Source organism: Vigna umbellata, chromosome 11, assembly GCF_029865625.1.
Source record: "Vigna umbellata cultivar VRB3 chromosome 11, Vumbellata_1.0, whole genome shotgun sequence".
In the NCBI taxonomy this organism is placed as follows: domain Eukaryota; kingdom Viridiplantae; phylum Streptophyta; class Magnoliopsida; order Fabales; family Fabaceae; genus Vigna; species Vigna umbellata.
This window is the reverse complement of record NC_142175.1, coordinates 3,699,627-3,719,541: the sequence shown is the minus strand read 5'-3', so window position 1 is coordinate 3,719,541 and position 19,915 is coordinate 3,699,627. Positions and strand designations below refer to the sequence as shown.

The window sequence follows — 19,915 nt, the reverse complement described above, 5'->3', positions numbered from 1 at the left end:
TCAACCATATTACAAAGAAAAACCGAACGGTCAATGACCGTTCAGTACGAACGTACATACTCATGGGAAGATCATTTTCAAATCCAGTTATGTTCCAGTTCATTTCTCATCATACAGTTTCATAGTTTCATTCATTCATGTCATGGTATATTTCACAGTCCTCATCAAATCCATATCATCAAACATTCATTTATTTCATTTCACCACATCAACGAACGTTCATGCATACTAGTCAGAGTAAACATAATACATCATACCCATACAGCCAAATAACGAACGTTCATACCATTCATACATCACGCATTACTTTTATGCAGTAAAATAACGAACGTGCAAATAGCATACATCAAACCAGTTAAATTAAATAAGCTTCCCTTACTCGGAAATGACGAACGTTCGCAGACGCACACAATTACACCTTTCCACTATAAATCCCCCGCTCGTCAACGCTCGTCCAAACCAAGCTACAATGGATGAACGCATGAGCAACGCATAAGCGAACGCTCGTCAGGCTAAGGAAAAACGAGCGTTCAAATCGAAGTGGACGAACGTTCAATTCGTCTAGTTTTGGACGAACGTCCAATTTGAAACCAAATTGGACGAACGCGATTCTGCAGATTCTGCATAATCGCAGGTTTTCCAGAAAACCAGAAAACCTCCATTTTTAACTCTAAAGCTTTTAGATTTCTAAAAAAAAAACAGTAAGGTTAACTAATCAAAACGAAAATCTAGCACCCCTTACCTCTTGAAGACTTCCTTGAATTTATCTCCAAAGGGTTTGATCTCCTTCCAACTTCAAAAGTTCTCCTCTTCTTCTCTCCCAGAACTTCCAGCAACTCTTCAACTCTTCCAAATGCACCACCAAGTCTCCTTGCAGCTTCAACAGCAGCTCCCCACCTCACCTTCTCTCAGTTTTGCAGAAATCCTTTCCCTTCCAAGTGCTGAACCCATACCCCTCTTTTTCTCCTACGAGCCTCCTTTTTATTTTCTTTTTTTTTTTCTTGTTTTTGAATGGGGAATGGAAGCAACGTTTGCTGTCCCTTATGGCCAGCAAAACTGACGCTTTCCAGCGCTCGTTCCTTCCTTCCCCGTTTGTTTTGTCTTCTTTTTTTTTTTTTTTTTTTATTTTTTTATTTTTTTTTTTATTTTATTTTTTTTTTTTTTTTACGATTCCTTACAGTTACCAACAGTCTCAATACTTTTTTCTCAATTAATCGATTTTCTTAATCTTCAATAAAACATTTATTATTCATTGAAAGAGTAATTTGTGTTACTAAAATTGATTTAAAATATAATATTTATTGTTCTTCGTGTAAAGAAGTTTTAGGCTACAGGATTGTACGTGGTGAGAGTTCATATATCCATGTCATTTCAACTTATAATAAAAGACTGATTTTCCATGGGAACCTCAACATTTACGGTTAACATAAGCCATGGACATTTCGAAAATGTTGTTATGCCTACGAAATTCTCGGTCACTAGCACAAGAACCCTTTTACCTTATCCTTTTCTTATTGACTTCAACAGCACTTCTCACTAACTACTATCATTTGAAGAAGTAGATCTTCCAAAACTTAATATATGCCAAAAGAGTAAGAGACATGGCTGCTGGCTGTGAGCTATGCACTAGGCTGGCCATGGAAACTGACCAATTTGCCACATGAAACAGCAAATTCACAATTATTTTTTGTTCCATTCGTCACAACGAGAACGGAAAGAGGAGTAAGAGAGCAAAGCACCACGTGAAATTCACAGTTCAACCATGTTCAAAAAAACAAGGTAGCCAGTACTAACTTACATACCACATTCAACTTTGTCACAACAGTGCATGAACTAAATTAATCGATACACACCCACAGCTCAATGAATCAATATTCCACCAAAGGGAAAGGACATGCAAATCAGCTTAGAATGTGATTAGTACTTTAATACAAGCCGCCCACATGCCTCAGACTACTCTCAATATCTTCCCTGCAGAAAAGAAAAAAGAAAAATACAAAAACAAGTCACCTTTAGTATTGATCGAGACAAAGTTGATAATTTTTCCAACAGAAGAATACGTAAGATCTAGCCTCAATGAATACAGTTTCCCGCAAGAAAATTTTTTGAACTAAATATTAGCATCAATTTTTATCTCTATTCTGACTAATTTGACCAATAAACAGAAACTTGAATATACTCAATTTTGGGTCAGTAGAATACCTGTCCGGTAAAATTGTCTGGGCCAGAAGGTGGATGTTGAGACCCTGTCCGTTCTTTGGCAGGATGAGTTTCCTGCTTAGCCTGTTCAAATTCCTCCATGTATGTTGGCTTGAAATTCATCGTATATGACGGTACAAAAGTGTCACCCCTGACATCTGAAGTACCATGCCTAGGCACAGGATCTCTTCTTTCTCCTTGTCCCGGTCGTCCAATGTTCTGCTGTGGCATATAACTCCTTTCCCCTTGTCCTCCTGGAGGTCCAAAGCCCTGCTGCTGAGCATATTGTGGATAATTCTGCGGTGCTTGATCAAAGGTCAGTTGGGGGGTATAATTTTGCGATGCCAGATCATAGTTCTGTTGGGGTGGATAATTTTGCAACCCCTGACTATAGTTCTGTTGGGGTGGAAAATCAGGTGATGCCTGACCATAGTTCTGTTGTGGGGGTAAATTGGGTGATGCTTGGCCATGATTTTGTTGGGGAGGATAGTTTTGTGATGTCTGGCCATATTTCTGTTGTGGTGGATAATTCTGAGATGCTTGGCCATAACTTTGTTGGGGAGGATAGTTCTGTGATGTCTGACCATATTTCTGTTCTGGTGAATAATTCTGAGATGCTTGGCCATAATTCTGTTGGGGTGGATAACTTTGTGATGCTGGGCCAAAGTTCTGTTGGGATGGATAGTTTTGTGATGCTTGGCCAAAGTTCTGTTGGGGTGGATAGTTTTGTGATGCTTGACCAAAGTTCTGTTGGGGTGGATAGTTTTGTGATGCTTGGCCATAGTTCTGTCGAGGCGGATACTGCTGTGGTGATGCTTGACCATAGTTCTGTGGGGGTGGATAATTTTGTGGAGGCGCATAGTTTCTTCCATCCCTTGGCATGGACTCCTGAGCACCGTAAGAGGGATTCCATTGGGAGCTTGGCACTGGATTCTCTTGTCGGTTGTACTGACCAGGACTCCTATTCCGGTCTCGTCTTCCCTGATTTCTCCCATACTGTACTGGTGGAGGTCGGGGGATAATGGTTCCATTAATGTACTGATCTCCTATTTATCAACCACGAAAACATGCGTTGCAATCAAAAAGGGTAGCAAACTATTGAAGTCACATGATACAACTAATACTGAAATTGAACAAGAAATGAAGACATCCAATCAACTTCTTAAGCATGGAGAGATCTTCTGAAAAGAAAAAAAGAATCATACCCCCGTACTGCTTGTTCACTGGATCAATATAGGAATCGGGTAGCACAAAGATGACTCCAGGAAGACCTGTTCAGATGCAACAAATCAAACATAAAATTCTATCTTCTCGACAGTAAGATGGAATTCGAGAGTGGGAAACGGGAACAAATACCTTCAAATTTTTTAGACTCTTCTTCGGTCATGACTGCCTGAAAGCCTGTGTAAGTTGTTGTGCTGCACGCATATATCTTCTGCTTCGCTTCTTCCACACTAAAAAAACACATATTTAAGTAAAGACCACTACGAACAGATCCACACAGTATCCAACACGCTCTCAACTAAAAATGAATTAAAAACCACGGCATGTCATGGGGCTTCTAATTTTTAATCAACGAACTTCACTCATGATTTCGTGGTTATCAATAAATTTAGGTTAATAATAGAGTGTGTTACTGGCCCTCCTCGATATTTTTTCACAATATAACCTGTTTCAGGACTATGAGGACGAGGACAATAATCAAAACATTGTGATAGGAAGAGTGGTACAAGACAAGACGGGAGAAACCTGATGTTGAGGCCTTTGGCACAAGTTTCCTCGTAAACACGAACCATTTCTTCGGGAGGGGGTTTGTTGTCCCTGGGGAAGTCCATGACGAAGAGCCAGTGGTTGTAGTCGCAGCCCTCGAAGAGAATGGTATCGGGACCTATCTCTTCGGAGATGTTGCTCTGCGAGGATCTAACAGAGAGGAGAGAAGTTGAAGATGATCTGAAAGAACGGGACTGAACCACCCCCTTCAGAGAGTGGCAATTCCATGAAACGGCGCACCTGATAGGGGCGGAAAACGATGGCGCATGCGTGGCGGAAACGGACTGGGTGACGCCGGATAGTGCTCTGAGAGTTCGGCGGAGGCGAATTAACGACGACGCCATGAGAGATGGTAGGGTTTTGGAAGATTAAGGTTTTAGGAATCTCTTTCTTGAAATCTTTGACACTGAACCTCCTTCAATGGGTTAGGAACGGATATGTAAGTCACTTGACAGTGTCACGCAATGCACATGCTTTGATTAAGTATTCTATATAGAATTAAATAAAATAATATTTTTCTTTGATTAATTAATTAAAACTTTAAGCAATAATGTACGTATGAAATATATAATCCAGGTTTTGTTACTTCTTTAGTAATTTTAATTCAGCCCATTTATTTTTAATTGTTTTTATACAAATTTATATTAATTTAAAACTATTTGATATATATATATATATATATGTGTGTGTGTGTTATAGTTGGGTTGACAAAATTTTCTTTTATAAATATACTTGAAGGGACTAAATACATTAAAGTTAAAAAAAAGGATTATTTTATTTATATATTAATTTTTTAAAAATAAAAGATAATTGGGCGAAGGCCGCCTAAAGCTTAAAAAAACTCCATACATATATAAATTAATATACTAATATAAATATAAAATAACGTAACTAAATTAATATTATACAATATTATAAGTTTAACCTTAGATCAAATATATTTACAAACCTTTATTTTGAGCGATGATAACAAACCATAAACACTTATGAAATAACTTTTATAAATTACACAAATGAAATGAAAAACAAAAGGAAATAGTTAATGAACTGAATAAATTAATATACTTATTTAGACAAAAAATAATATATTTTAAATATTATTATGATAGGCTCTCCAAACTATTTTAAATACTTGAATTCTTAATATTTAATATTGATAAAAAAATGTTGTTAAAATATTATTTAATATAATAATAAACTTGCTTATGGATGATTTATAATTTTAAATCCTTGTTTTATTTTAATTTGTAAGTTTTTATATTGTTTGTCTATGTAATATATTTGTTTAATTTGTGTGTCAAAATATTTTTTTAATATATATGATTAAAGTTGTCCTAAATGTGTAAAAGACTTATTTATATAAAATGTATTGCTAAACTTACTTTGTTCGTTTAATCAATTATGTTTTCAAATTTATATAATAATTTTGTTATAATAGTTTAATGAATGCATGAAATGAGTTTTTTAATGTGTTTCATCATATTCATCTAACTATTGGATAAAAAGCACAGTGTATTTTTTTATGTTTACTATAATTTGTTTAATCAATACATTAACAAACAAACAATATATATGGTTAGACTTATTTAATTAAAATATTTACACACTTATACTGTAAGGAATCGTAAATTTTTAAAAAAACAAAAAAAAAAAAGAAAAAAAACAAAAACAAAAGAGAACGGGGAGGAAGGAACGTGCGCTGCCACAAAGGGGCAGTGAACGTTGCTTCCCCCTTTGAAAACAAAACAACAACGGGGGAAAGGGGGAAGGAAGGAACGTTGGCCACAAGGAGACAGCCAACGTTGCTTCCCCATTCAAAAACAAGAAAAAGAAAGGAAGGAAGGTGTAGGAGATAAAAGGAAGCTTTGGGGTTCTGCACTCGGGGTTGGAAATCATTGCTGCCAAATTTGTGAGGGAGAGAGGTGAAGTTGAAGCTACAAGGAAGCTTTGGTTCTGCAAGTTGGGAGAGAGAAGAAGAGGAGAATTTTTGGAGTTGGAAGGAAATCAAACTCTCTGGAAGTGATTCAAGGAAGTCTTCAAGAGGTAAGGTGTGACATCCCAAAAATACAGTAAAAACCATATAATTAGAAAATCACCGTTAATAATAAAACAGTACAGTTTTCCAACTAAAAAGTTAAAACCAAACGAACGCTCAAGGACGAACGTCCTTGAATACAGTCTTATAACAATAAGGAACGAATGCGCAAAGTCGCACGTCCATACAATAATCACGAATTACAACCGAACGTAAAATTCAAAAACTTGACCGAACGGTTCACACAAAAATCCCGAACGGTCATACATAATAGAACTAAAGGATTGGCCGAGCGTCTCACTGCTCGGTCTTCACTTCAACTTCAACCAGATTCTCTTCGTTCAATGCCTCTTCCAAACGCTCGTCTCCCTCTGCTCACATCCACACGGAAGATCATTGCAACGACAGGACGGACGTACAAAACGAGACAACACAAGGAAACGAAAGGGTAAGCTTATGTAATTTAACTCATGCATCAACATACAATTTCAAGTAAACAATTCAACGTACAAGCATATTTCAACATACGCATTCATTACATAACAACACACTTTAACGTACGTACTCAATAAAACTCAACACGACTGACTGTCCGGACTGTATGAAATCTGTGTAGCTTCGGTGTTCGTGCACCCGGGTGATGTAGTAACTGGAACTCTCATCAGCTGCCACCCGAGGTTAGTCCTATCTGTCCAAATAACCACCAGGACTAGGACCTCCTGCCATTCCCACACATGACGTACTGCCTCTACGTAAGGACGAGTACTCACGGAATATCAGGATGAATCGACCGGCTAAGCTTACCACATTCATACTTTACAAATCTCAATAATCAAGTTCTGAGTCGTTCCTCCCCGGAACACTCGTTCAAAAATCACATCTTTCTATTCATCTCATATACTCTTTCATCATTTTCTATTCATCATTTACTGTTCATCAATGTCATAAAATACCGAACGTTCCATCCCCAGGTGACCGAGGACGAACGCTGTTTTGTGAGACCAAAAGACGCTCGTTCGGATCAAAGAACGAACGGCAGAGTTGCAGTTAAGTTCGGGAATAGCCAAATATGGTACTGTTCATTGGTCGAACGCTATTTTGTGGAACAGAGTACGAACGCTCAAAATAATACCGAGCGTCATTTTGGACGAACGCTCAGCCGAGCCTCATTTTAAACGAGCGCTCAATCTATCACCGAGCCCCTGTTAAGAACGAACACTCACATTTAAAACCGAGTACAAAAAAGGACGAACGCTAAGTATAGAACATGGCAAACGAACGCTCAGTTTGAGACCGAGCACCAACTAGAACGAACGCTCAAATCAAAACCGAGCCATTTAGGACGAACGCTCAGTTCAAACCGAGCGCCAATTTGGACGAACGCACAAATCAAAACCGAGCCATTTGGGACGAACGCTCAGCTCAAAACCGAGTCATTTGGGACGAACGCTCAATTCAAAACCGAGCGCCATTTTGGACGAACGCTCAGTTCAAAACTGAGCGCCACTTTGGACGAACGTTCAGAGTGAGACCGAACGCTAGTAGCCTTAAAATAATGGACTTTGATTTCGGAGAAGTGTTTACGAACGGTAAAATACACTATTATATATATGCATACAACAGAACGAATTTTATCAAGGAATACCAAACACAGTACTCTACCGAACGCTCAAACGAAGTATTCTAACATGAGGACGCTCGTCCTCGACCAGGGATCATTCCAAATGAACGAATCCCATTTCTTGATTGTTAAATAGGGAGACCGAACGGTCAAAGACCGTTCAGTACGAACGTAAAAATCATATGGGAAGTTCTTGTTCAATTTTCATTTACATTTCCAGTGCATTCTTTATTATACAAAATTTCTTAGTTTCATACGTTCATATCAATCATCAACTCCCACATTTCATACAGACCATCTCATGTAAATTCACACATCTCATTTCACCAAGAAAACGAACGTTCATGCAGTTCAGTAAATCAAATATCATGCATTATACTCATACCATCAAATAACGAACGTTCATACCATTCACTCATATCATTCATCATGCATTATTTTCATACGGCTAAATGACGAACGTTCACACAACATACATTAGTTAAATTAAATAAGCTTCCCTTACCTGGAAGTGAACGAACGTTCACAGACGCACACAGACTCTTCTCCTCTCTGATTCTACTAGTCCACTCTCGTCACGCCAACTATACGGACGGACCCCAACACCAAACTCAGAATTTCTCCACTCTAAGAAAATAACGAACGTACAGCTCAGAACTGTGTTCGCATGCATGGACAACGAACGTCAGAGAGAAAGGAAGAACTTACCGGTCCTGATTCATGAACCGAACGGTTCTTCTGGAAATCCTTGACGCCGAGCGTCCTTCACTGGTACTGGAATACTGGTTTTGGAGGAGATGAACAGGGTGGTCTCTTCTTAGAGAGAGAAGGTACAGAGAATGCAGAGAGAAGGAGGAGAGAAAGAGTTTTCGGAAATGAAGGAAAGGGATGCGTGAAGGGGAAGTGGAAAATAAATTCAAAAATCTCAGATTTGCTTTTCCACTCCGCCAGCGCACGTCCGCACCTGCCAGCGCACTCCACTACGCCTCTGACAGCCCATGCCAGACGCACGTTGCATGCTGGCAGGCGCACGTTCTGCACCTCTGGTTTCTGATTGCCCATGCTGAACGGTCGTCCACTCAGCGGTCGCCACGTGTTTTCCACCACCGATTTCTTGATCAACGCTGGACGGACGTCCACTCCCACACGGACACGTGTATTCCACTACCTCTGCACGCACGTTCTCCACTGCGTCTCACCTCCATGTGCGTTAGTGGGTGTCATAATGTGCTGCTGCCCATGTGCGTTGCCGAGGTGGCTCGTTCTGCAGCTGCCACCTGGACTCCACCAAGCTACGATATTTCCGAAGCCTGACATAAGGGGAGCTAGATCTTTTGTTTGATTGATGATATATGTTGCGTTTAATGCAAATCTGGGAAGGAAGGGATGAAAAATTGGGATTTCTGGGTTTCTGGAAATCTGGTGCGATTCTGCAGAATTCTGCAGATCGCGCGTTCGTCCAACTTGATGACAAATTGGACGTTCGTTCAAGTTCCTCGACCAATTAGTGGTCGGCAGAAATGGTATGAGCGTTCGGTTAGAATGTTCTAAGGTAACGAGCGTTCGCGGTCGTGTTAGAAATTTTAGACGTTCGTCCACAATAGCTGGGAACGTTTGTCCATTTATGGTTTTCAGTTAGCGTTCGTCCAATTTGTTAAAAATTGGACGTTCGTCCAAGTTCCTGAACGTTCGGCCTGTTAGGAGTTCGGCCTGCTGAGCGTTCGCCCCGTAGCGTTCGGCCAAGGAAGAGGCCTGCTGAGCGTTCGTCCGATCTGCCTGCTAAACGTTCGTCCAAATGCCTAAGAACGTTCGTCCAGATGTTGAACGTTCGTCCAAGTTGCGCATTCGATCCTATACTGTTAGGAGTTCGTTAGCGTTCGTTCTTGTTGAGTTTTAGTGATATTAGCGTTCGGTCTTAGTAGATTTTGTTTCTGTATGTGTAAATAGTCAGCGTTCGGTCTTGTTTAAGTTTGATCTCTGAGCGTTCATCCAAACCGTGTTGAATTTGGTGTTCGGTAGTTGAGCGTTCGGCAATAAGTTTCAGTGGGGAACGTTCGGCCTTTGTACGATTGTGAGCGAGCGTTCGGTCTTGGTTTCACTGAGCGTTCGGCCTAATGAAGTTAAGTGAGCGTTCGGCCTTGGCTTCAACACGAGCGTTCGTTCAAATTTCTCAGTAATGAGCGTTCGACCAAACAAGCGTTCGGTCTGCTGATTGTAAGCGTTCGTCTTTGGCCTGTTAAGAAATAGCGTTCGTCCTAAGTATCAATCAGCGTTCGGCCGATAGTGTTGAATCCGATATGACGTTCGGTTTTAGCGTTCGGCCTAGTGATTCATCGTTCGGTTTTAGCGTTCGTCCAATTGGCACAGTTTGCGTTCGGTTATAACGCTCGGTGAATAGTGTTCGTCCATCCAATGGTTTGCAAATGGTGATGGGTTTTAAGTTCATTTCTCTTGAATTGAATTATGTGCAAAATGTTTGGAAAAGATATATTGTGATGGGATTTATGTGAATGTATGAAATACGTTGGATTTAATGTGATATTATGGAGGTATCTGGTTATTCATGACTTGGGTTAAGGTTTAAAGTAACAGTATGATTCATGAACGTAATTCCATGATCCTCAAGGAGAGGATACATGGTGGTGTTTTGGGGTTGTATAGAATGATTACATGGTAGCTCAGTTTTGGGGGTCATCCTGAAGCTCCAATGGTCTTTGTTCTCATGTAGAGAGGATTGAACCATGTGGTGAGGAGTAGCAGGAGGTCCTAGTCTTGGGTGCTTCCACATGACCCAAGGTGAGTGATAACGGATTAACCTCGTGACTGTGGCCGGGCGGGAGTGCCCCAAAGTTTCACCAGGCGGTAGTGCCAGGGCGGTAGTGCCCAAGTTTCATAAAGCCACCACGGGTGCAAGACCCGCCATAGCTCGGTAATCATTCTAGTCCGGACGAGTCGGGTATAAAGTAACAAGTCTTGTGATGTCAGTTTACCATGTTTGGATGAATGTTTACATGTAATGGAAGTATGTGAAATATGGATCAATGAGTATGCTTTAATTGTTATTTTATATGAACCTATGAATGATTGCATGAATTAATTGTGCTAGGAGATAACATGCTTTTTATATCTAGCTCACCCTTGCATTGTTTGTGTTGTGTGCCAATTTGGATATGTTATTTGGCGATGATCATCCACTTGGATGGGAGCAGATGGCGGGGAGGATACCTTGGGAGCAGCTCTTGATGGAGACGGCAGTGCTGCAACCTAGCATTACTAATTCTTATTTCATGAACTCGTTTAATTACATTTGTGTGTATTTTAAGTTTTAAATTTTCTGTGATTTCCATGGGAGATTCCAATAATCGTATTGTCAATTTCTGCACTATTCTGAGGATGACTGTAATCCTTAAATTACTCTTGACTGCTTTCCTATATTATGCATGATGACGTCTTTATTATATATGCATGATGTATATATTTGGGATGTCACATATACACAATTATATATATATATATATATATATATATATATATATATATATATATATATATATATAATTTATGTTAATTTTTTGTATTATACAACATTATTTTAACTTTTACATAATAAAAATATGAGAAATATTCAACAATAAAAATATTTATATAATAATTAAATATAAAAATGATAAATACAACTTTTTTATTGACATTGTTTTTGCAAAAAAAATTATTACATGACAGTTCTCTATATGATAGTATAAATAATTTGTATTCCCAATATATCTATAATGTTTTTTTTAAATACTATTTTTAAGACATAAAACTAAAATATATTTTTTTCTAAATTTAATTTTATTATGGATAAAGTAATTAAAAACCATAAAAGGTTAAAATTAAAAATGAAATTGTAACATCCCAAAAATTCGCCCTTTAAAAATTCAGAATTTAAATATGGTAATAATACATTTACGGTAACCCCCGTAACCTCATACATAAATCTATACAAAAATTTTATGCATCAGATTTTAATTGAAACTATAACATTGAATCTCTCTAATTTGGTCTTTCATCTCTTTCTTCATTTGCACAGGATCACGCGACAATCCTCCATCTGCTCCCGTATAACAAAAACGTTATACGATCATCGCAAAAATATGATTTTTCCGATACATGCACAAATAAGTAAGGGTGAGCTAACATGCAACACAACATTTATAAAACATGCAAAATTGCTTCAATATAGGCATCATATAAAATTTAAGACAGACATACTCATATACCATCATACCATAAATCTCATAAGACACTCGAACCACAATCCCAATAAACACCACAATACTCACTAAACACTCATCCGGATGATACGTTGATGAGCGGTCACGGGAGGTTATGCACTTGTGATGACTTCTACTTTTTCTTACAAATACACTTCCAAAATACTTCATACCATTCACAAGGTTAGTCCCCTCACTATGTCCAAAACCGGCACATAGACCAGGACCTCCTGCTCCTCTCACCACATAATTCATCCTTCTCTACTTGAGACTGTATGAATTATTAGAGTATCAGGATAACCTCCAACTACGGGACCCTCAACATCAACATACACACTAATATCATAACATTTCAGAATCTCTCCATGAGATTCATACCATACTCATATTCCTCAACTCACATTACACCAATACAAAATCTCCCCATAATACTCATTCCATGATCAGATGCAAAATTTCATGTCAACATCATAAAATACATTCATCACAGTAATTTTATCATATCTCATGCATTCACATACTTTTCACATAAATCACATCAAACATTGTGCACAATTAATTCAACCCAAACAACAACAATGTGAACTTAGAACCCATTACCATTTGTAGACCACTATATGGACGAACACCATTCACCAAATACAACTGTCGAACACTACTATACTAATTGGAAGGACGTTATGAGATTCAATAGGTTGAACGCTAAACCGAGTACCCACAATTCGGCCGAACGCTACTACCGAACGTCTCACTTGATCAAACACTAATCAGTCGAACGCTATAATTGAGTACTTAGACCGAACGCTAAACCAAGAACGAACGTATTTTTCTGAACATCATTTGACTGGATACTATTTACGTGAACGCTAGAAAATCATACTCTATAGGTCGAACGCTGAATACAATTCCATATTGACCGAACGCTAATAATCTAAACCTCAGAACACCTGATCCAGATCGAACGCTATAAATCACTAAGGTCGAACGTACACTAATACATCAAAACCGAACGTTCCAGATTCAAACCTAAGAATACCAGCTTAAGGATGAACGCTCACTAACACAATTAAACCAAGGTCGAACGTTACACTCACAATGAGGGACGAACGCTACTATCACATTTAAGGACGAACGCTCATTTAGCACTTAAGAACGAACGCTCATATAACACTTAAGGACGAACGCTCATTTAACACTTAAGGACGAACGCTCAATGTAACACTTATGAACGAACGCTCAATGTAACACTTATGGACGAACGTTCACTTAACAAAGGACGAACGCTCACTTAACCAAGGACGAAAGCTCACTTATACTCAAAAACCGAACGCTCGTTATACCCCAAAAGCCGAACGCTCATAATTATCACAAGGCCGAGCGCTCAATTACTGAGCCGAACGCTAAGATCCATCACTTAGGCCGAACGCTAAACCATTGGACGCTTTGGACGAGCGCATAAGATCAAACATCCTCACAGACCGAACGCTCTTTATAACCTACGGACGTTCGTCTTGAGACCAAGGCCGAACGTTCAAGATTACTCCACGAAGATACTAAGTTAAGGACGAACGCTCATAATTCACTGTTTGGACTAGCGTCTCATATAAACAGACTTGACGGACGAACACGGACGTTCGTTCAAAACCGAACGCACAGTAATTTGTACGAACGTCCAATTTCACCAGAATTGGACGAACGTTCTGAAGTTGGTCGACCACTATCTGGTCGAGCACTGTTGGGACGAACGTCCAATTTTGACTCACCAAAATTGGACGAACGCGCATTCTGCAGAAATTCTGCAGAATTGCACCAGAGTCCAGAAACCCCAAATTCATCCCCTTCTTCCCAGATTTTACCCAGATTTGCATCAAACACTTAATAACTCAAAAATCAAGGAAATAAATCAAGCTCCCCTTACCTCTTGAAGACTTCCTTTGTAAAATTTGTGATCCATCTCCTCCCAGTCATACAGCTCCAGATCTCCTAGCAAATTCAGTACCTCTCCCCTTTCTCTCCAGATCTGACTGCAAGAACTCCCCTCTCACCAGATGCCCAACCCAGCTCCTCCTCTCAGCCCTTCAGAGTTGGTACAGCTTCCCATGGTTGCCCTCTGGACGGCTGGAAACGGGAGAAGGTTTCCCTCCCTCTGCTGCTCTCTCTCTCTCTCCCTCTCACATGCCAAAAATGAGAGTCTTCTTTTTGCAAAGCCTCCCCCGTAAAATGCCCCCCCCCTCTCCTTTTCTCTCCTTCCCTCATTATTGCACTCCAATAATGCGAAAGGTGGGTGACCACCGTGTCCCCACCACCAAGAAAATGAGGTCCTTACAGAAATCTTAGTATTAAAAATAATTAATACTTTAAATTAAGTTGATCATTAATAATTTATTAAATAAAAAATAATTATAAAAATGAAATAATAAAATAAAAAACGAAATAAATAAATAAATACGAGATAACTAAGTCTGTCTTTGTTTTTCTTATTTCTATCTCAATATATATATGAAAATAAATTAATAATTGTAGTTACATTATTAAAAAAGGTAACCACTTTTTACTATTTAGATATATATTTTTTATTTTAAATTGTAATTAGAAGTTTAAACAAAATATTAAACACGTATGTCTTTTATAGATTAGAAATACATGTGTACGTGTCTATTTTTTATAATAAAATAATTATTATTATAATAATGATTCAAATACAAATATTATTGAATTATAAATATTTTTGATAAAAAAGAGTGAGTTGTTTTTTGTTTTTTTGTGGTGTAAATAATTTTTTTATCACGAGTATTTATTTAATTTAAAAATCAATTACTTCAAAAATAAAAGTAAACAGAATTGCATAAAAAAAAGGAAGTAAAAGGCACCCTTCATCAATGTTAAATTTTATTTAAAACATAATTAAAGGTAAAATAAGAATATAAGATAAAACTATTTATATATTTCATTATAAATTTAAAACATAATTTAAAAATAAAATAAGAATATTAAATATATACATTAAAAATGTAAAAAAAAAGGAAAAAAATGAAGAATTCTATAATTTCATAAAACTTAACGTTATTAAGATGTTAACATTAAACCTTACAATAAATAATTAAAACTAAATCAACAAAATTATGTAATTTAAGATTTATATATATATTTTTACATTTTAAAGTGCTGATATATAATTTGATTTGCTTAAAAAAAATCATACTATGATTCCTATATTGCTTAGGGTACAATTTTATTTTCTAAAGGCAGAGTTTTATGAAGATTGGGCCTAACAAAAAAGCAAAGGCGTGGGAAATCAAATTGCGGCCGACTGAGTAACGACTCGTAAAACCCTTTCCCTCCTCAAACAAAACCCTAACGCGCCCTAACTTTGAAAATGAAGGGGAAGAAGAAGACGATGCCGAAAAACGACGTCCACGAAGAAGAAGCTCCATTGCCTTCTGATAAGGTTCCTTCGCCATCAGTATCCGATTCTGACTCTGACTACGAGGTGCTATTCTCAAGGAATTCTGACTTCATATAACTTTTTGTAACTGTGACTATATACTAATGCTAGAAGTGTACTTGTGTATTCTGTTTGTAGGACTCTTCTGCAGATGATGACGAATCTTCTGTCTCCCTGGATTCGCAAGCTGAATCAGAGTTCGAAGAAGGTTCCCCTGAGAATGGTAGGTCCGGCGATTTAGAAGCCGAAGGAACTGAATCTTCTGTAGACGAGGTAAACTGCCTTCTGTTCTTAATAACATGACATCTTTAGCGAGAAGGCCGCGTTGTTGCTTTTGTTACCATAAGTAACGAGTTGAAGAAATCGTTGCAGGACATTGTCAATGGTGAAGGCAGTGGAAATGAGAGCTCTGACCTCCATCAGCCAGGAGCTGAGAGTGACTCCTCCGAGGATGAGGTGATCACTGTCATTGTCTTCTGAAACAGGCTCACGTATTGGATTTTGCCTCATTCTAAGAAGCTGTGTTATGCTTACGCCATTTGTGTTCCTTTTATAGGTGGCTCCTCGAAACACTATCGGAGATGTACCTTTGACGTGGTATCATATTGGATACGACATAAAGGGCAAGAAGATCAAGAAAAAGGAAAAGCAAGACAAGTTAGATTCATTTCTTGCAAACGTTGACGATTCTAAGAGTTGGTTAGTTTCATTCCTCCTGTGCTACTTATTTCCTTCATTTCAATTTCCATTATTGTATTCTTTTCTTCTCATAATGCTTGTAAACGCCAACACTCAACTTTACATCCATCTACTCAGTACACACAGAGAGTATGTTCCTCGATGTATATAATATTTTCTTTGAGACGTTACATTTGGTATCCTTTCTATTATGTTGAGGCCTAAATTTTGAATTAGCATTGTTATTTTTTAAACCCTATGCCCCTAAGCAGAACAGATTACAATACATTAAAGAAGGTAAATTGGGTAATTTTCAATAAATAAACAGTGAAGAACTATTATAGGAAGCTGGGGAAAATAGTCAATCATTTATTCAAAATGGGTTCAACCAAATGCACACTAAATATGTCTACCAAAGTCTAATAGTGGAAAAATTGGTAGAATCCTACATGTTCTGATGGAAATACCAGGACATATAGTCTAAGAACTTGAAATTTATGGGTTTAATTTTTTCATCTTTTATATATTAGCCACTTGGTTTTGAACTTTTCCATCAGCCATGGATTACAAGATAAGTATGACCATGGTATTTTGTGGTTGGGTTACAAGGGCAAAATAGCTTGTTTTTGCACGAGTCCTATTATGAAATTATTTCTTATTGGTTTCCTTTTCTCTTGTTATAAGTATAGCACGTACATCTGTGGGGGAATATTATTTTATAGTTTGTTAATGTTACTGTCCTTCTAGAAACATATTTGATCTGTCTACATTCTTAAACATTGAAGGCGGAAAATCTATGATGAGTACAATGATGAGGTAGTTGAGCTGACAAAAGATGAAATCAAACTTGTCCGTAGACTGCTCAAGAACCAGGCACCACATTCTGACTTTGATCCTTATCCGATATGTGTTTAGTTTCCATCTTATTTTAATTTTTAGGGATTTTGAGTACAATTTTAAATATAATTAGTGTGCACAGTTTTCTTCCTAAATTTCATCTCTCCTATGTAATATTCAGGATTATGTTGACTGGTATAAATGGGAAGATGCCAAGCATCCATTGTCTAATGCTCCTGAACCAAAAAGGAGGTTTATTCCTTCAAAGTGGGAAGCTAAAAAGGTAACCATTCCTTTGTTTACTAATGTGGAGATGTTCAGGAGGACATTGGAAACAAATTGATTTTTCTTATCACTTTTAAACTTCCGTGATTCTACAGGTTGTACAATATGTTAGAGCAAGGGAACAATTACTTTTGACAAACCGAAAGAGGAAGATGGTCCATATCTCTTGTGGGGAGATGATTCTGGTTCGACAGAAAAATCAAATCATTTGGCTTACATTCCTGTCCCTAAGCAGAAATTACCTGGTATTAACCGCGACTTACATTTTGGAGAGCCAAAATCTACTAATAGATAATATTTGTTTTTCCTTCTGATTTTGGTGCACCTTGGTGTTTGATAACATAATTTCATTTTGTAGGCCATGATGAATCTTATAATCCTCCTTTAGAGTACATTCCAACTCAAGAGGAGATAAATTCTTATCAATTGATGTTTGAGGAAGACCGTCCTAAGTTTATTCCAAAAAGGTACTTTGTTTCAGGGCAAACGTTTTTACTCCCTTCTTTCTGTAGTGTCGGGCTAATAAATGTTACTTGGTCAGGTTTACGTCTATGAGGAGCATCCCTTCATATGAGAATGCTATGAAGGAATCCTTTGAACGTTGTTTGGATCTGTACTTGTGCCCTCGAGTTCGGAAAAAGCGCGTGAGTGAAATATCTGTCAGAGAACTAGTTTACTGATTTGATTTTTGGTGCGAATGTGTGTATACTATAATTGGTATAATTTGTTCACTTTTTCTTTTCTTTCCGTGTTCTAGCTTAATATTGATCCTGAATCTTTAAAGCCAAAGCTTCCGAGTCGAGAGGAGCTTAAGCCTTATCCCATAACATGCTATATTGAGTATAAAGGCCATGAAGATGCTGTTACATCAATTTCCATTGAAGCTTCAGGGCAATGGATGGCTTCAGGTATGAATATTGATGACATATATTGCTGTTTCAATTTAGGAAGGATGGAGATGGGTCTCTAACTTTTCTGCTATCTGCTCAGGTTCAAGTGATGGAACTGTCCGTGTCTGGGAGGTTGAAACTGGCAGATGTCTTAGGCGGTGGGAAGTTGGTGAAGCTGTCAGCTGTGTTTCCTGGAATCCTCTGCCTGATATGCATATTCTAGCTGTTTCTGCGTAAGTCTGATTTTATTGGCTATTAAGAGTCATATACCTTTTGTTCTATAAAATTCTTAATGTTTATATATGGTTTGATTGTGAAAATAAATCAATGGTAAATCTTTGGTTTTAGGGGACAAGATGTACTTCTACTGAACACTGGTTTGGGGGATGAAGAATTGCAGAACCAGATTAAGGAGCTTCTCTGGATTGACTCTTCAACAGCATCAGATGACTCTGGTCAGTGCTTTTGTCACTTTGGTTTTGATCTAAACATTCAATAGAAGGCTCCAAGAGATCCAAACTCTCAAGTTGGCCTATGAACCCCAACTGAGCTTTTTATTGGAAGGGGGATCGGCTTAAAGTTTAAACCTAACTGGTCACTTGGGTGAATGTTGATTTGTTATTTATATCAATGCTTATGAGATTTTATGTCCCAGAATCGTGGTTTTGTTTTTTTTTCTAATCATGCCCGAGTTTGCAGGTGATAAAGCACCTAGTGTAAGCTGGCTTAAAGATGACAAACATATGGGTTTAAGGTTAAGGCACTTCAAGGTGTTTTCACATTTGTTTCCATTTCCATCTTGGTTCACTTGTTGATTGAATTTCTGTAGTTGTTCAATTAAACATTTGTGGATTTGTTTTTGCAGACAGTTACTGCTGTAGAATGGCACCGGAAAGGTGACTACTTTTCAACCGTGATGCCAACAGATATCCTTTTTAAGTGTTTCTTCTGATCAATTTATGCATACCTAATTATTCATTGGTTTATTGCTCAACACTACATGGCTCTGGTGATGATTGTTTATGATTTTTTTCCTTTATATTTTTTGGTATATTATTGACTTTTGTTATTGTTGGGTGTATGCAAATAAATGTGCACGTGCTTTCATTGCACAAATATTAGTGCAACATATCTGGATGGCAAGGGAATCTTATTTTGTTCAACACAGCACTAGGCATGGCTGGCTTTTTATGTAACATGTCAGGTATGAGAAACCAAATTATTCGAAGACACCCAGCGCATGCTATTTGAGGGAGATTGAATGTGGCATTCTGTTTGGTTGTATTATAGTTAAAAACATCGAGTAATACTGTTTACAGTTTGTGTACCTTTTTAAAAGACGTCAATTACTGAGTTTGCAGTTTCGACGGTGTAGTGAGGCTTGCCACAAGAAATGAGCGCAATTATTCCGTGTTATGAAACACAAGATTTATTTTAGAGACTACTGGTAAATTTATATTATTGCTTTAAATCTGCGCAATTGTGTTTAAAATTGCGTTGTAGTAATTGGGTATCTCGAGTAAATTATGTTTGTACATTGCCAAATTAGGCTTCTTACCGTTCTTTGAGGAAAATGTTCGCATTAACCAAGTATCAAGACAGCGATGCAAAAGATTGTTCTGAATGATAAAAACCCACAGTTGTACTTATGAAATAGGCGTATTAGTGTGCGTAGATGGGGATTAATTTTAGAATCGAGTAATAGGAAGGAAAAAGGTGTAACTTAATTACGATGCAGTATAACATTTCTCAGTAGTAGTCTGATCAAAACGCGATTAAAATAGAAGTAATGTGTTAGGATATAAAGAATTCATTAACATGATTAGAATATCATTGGTTAGTTAGTTGATTAGATGGGTTGATTAAATACTAATAGGGGATGAATGAAGTAAAGGGGAG

At 37.7% G+C, this 19,915-nt stretch overlaps 1 protein-coding gene and 1 pseudogene across 3 annotated transcripts; one reads left to right on the top strand and one right to left on the bottom strand.

Moving 5' to 3' along the window:
- Positions 1-1,723: 1,723 nt before the first annotated feature.
- On the bottom strand, positions 1,724-14,125 carry LOC148190793 (uncharacterized). Of its 2 annotated transcripts, none has more exons than XM_088101935.1 (5): positions 13,800-14,125; positions 3,556-3,653; positions 3,405-3,470; positions 2,203-3,245; positions 1,724-1,971 (listed from the first exon to the last, which is right to left on the bottom strand). In XM_088101935.1, the coding sequence occupies exons 1-5, from the start codon at positions 13,847-13,849 to the stop codon at positions 1,960-1,962; spliced, it is 1,269 nt and encodes a 422-aa protein (XP_087958061.1). In that variant the 5' UTR covers positions 13,850-14,125; the 3' UTR covers positions 1,724-1,959. The 2 variants fall into 2 exon arrangements, with proteins under 2 accessions (XP_087958061.1, XP_087958060.1); XM_088101934.1 differs by lacking the exon at positions 13,800-14,125 and adding an exon at positions 3,949-4,401.
- A 1,023-nt stretch (positions 14,126-15,148) lies between these two features.
- Positions 15,149-19,453, top strand: LOC148190792 (ribosome biogenesis protein BOP1 homolog; annotated as a pseudogene). The gene is made up of 14 exons (XR_015783014.1): positions 15,149-15,371; positions 15,465-15,599; positions 15,699-15,782; positions 15,883-16,025; positions 16,790-16,877; positions 17,023-17,124; positions 17,222-17,371; positions 17,485-17,593; positions 17,668-17,770; positions 17,884-18,034; positions 18,117-18,249; positions 18,365-18,471; positions 18,716-18,786; positions 18,882-19,453. The product of XR_015783014.1 is annotated as a ribosome biogenesis protein BOP1 homolog (transcript).
- The last annotated feature ends 462 nt before the right edge of the window (positions 19,454-19,915 follow it).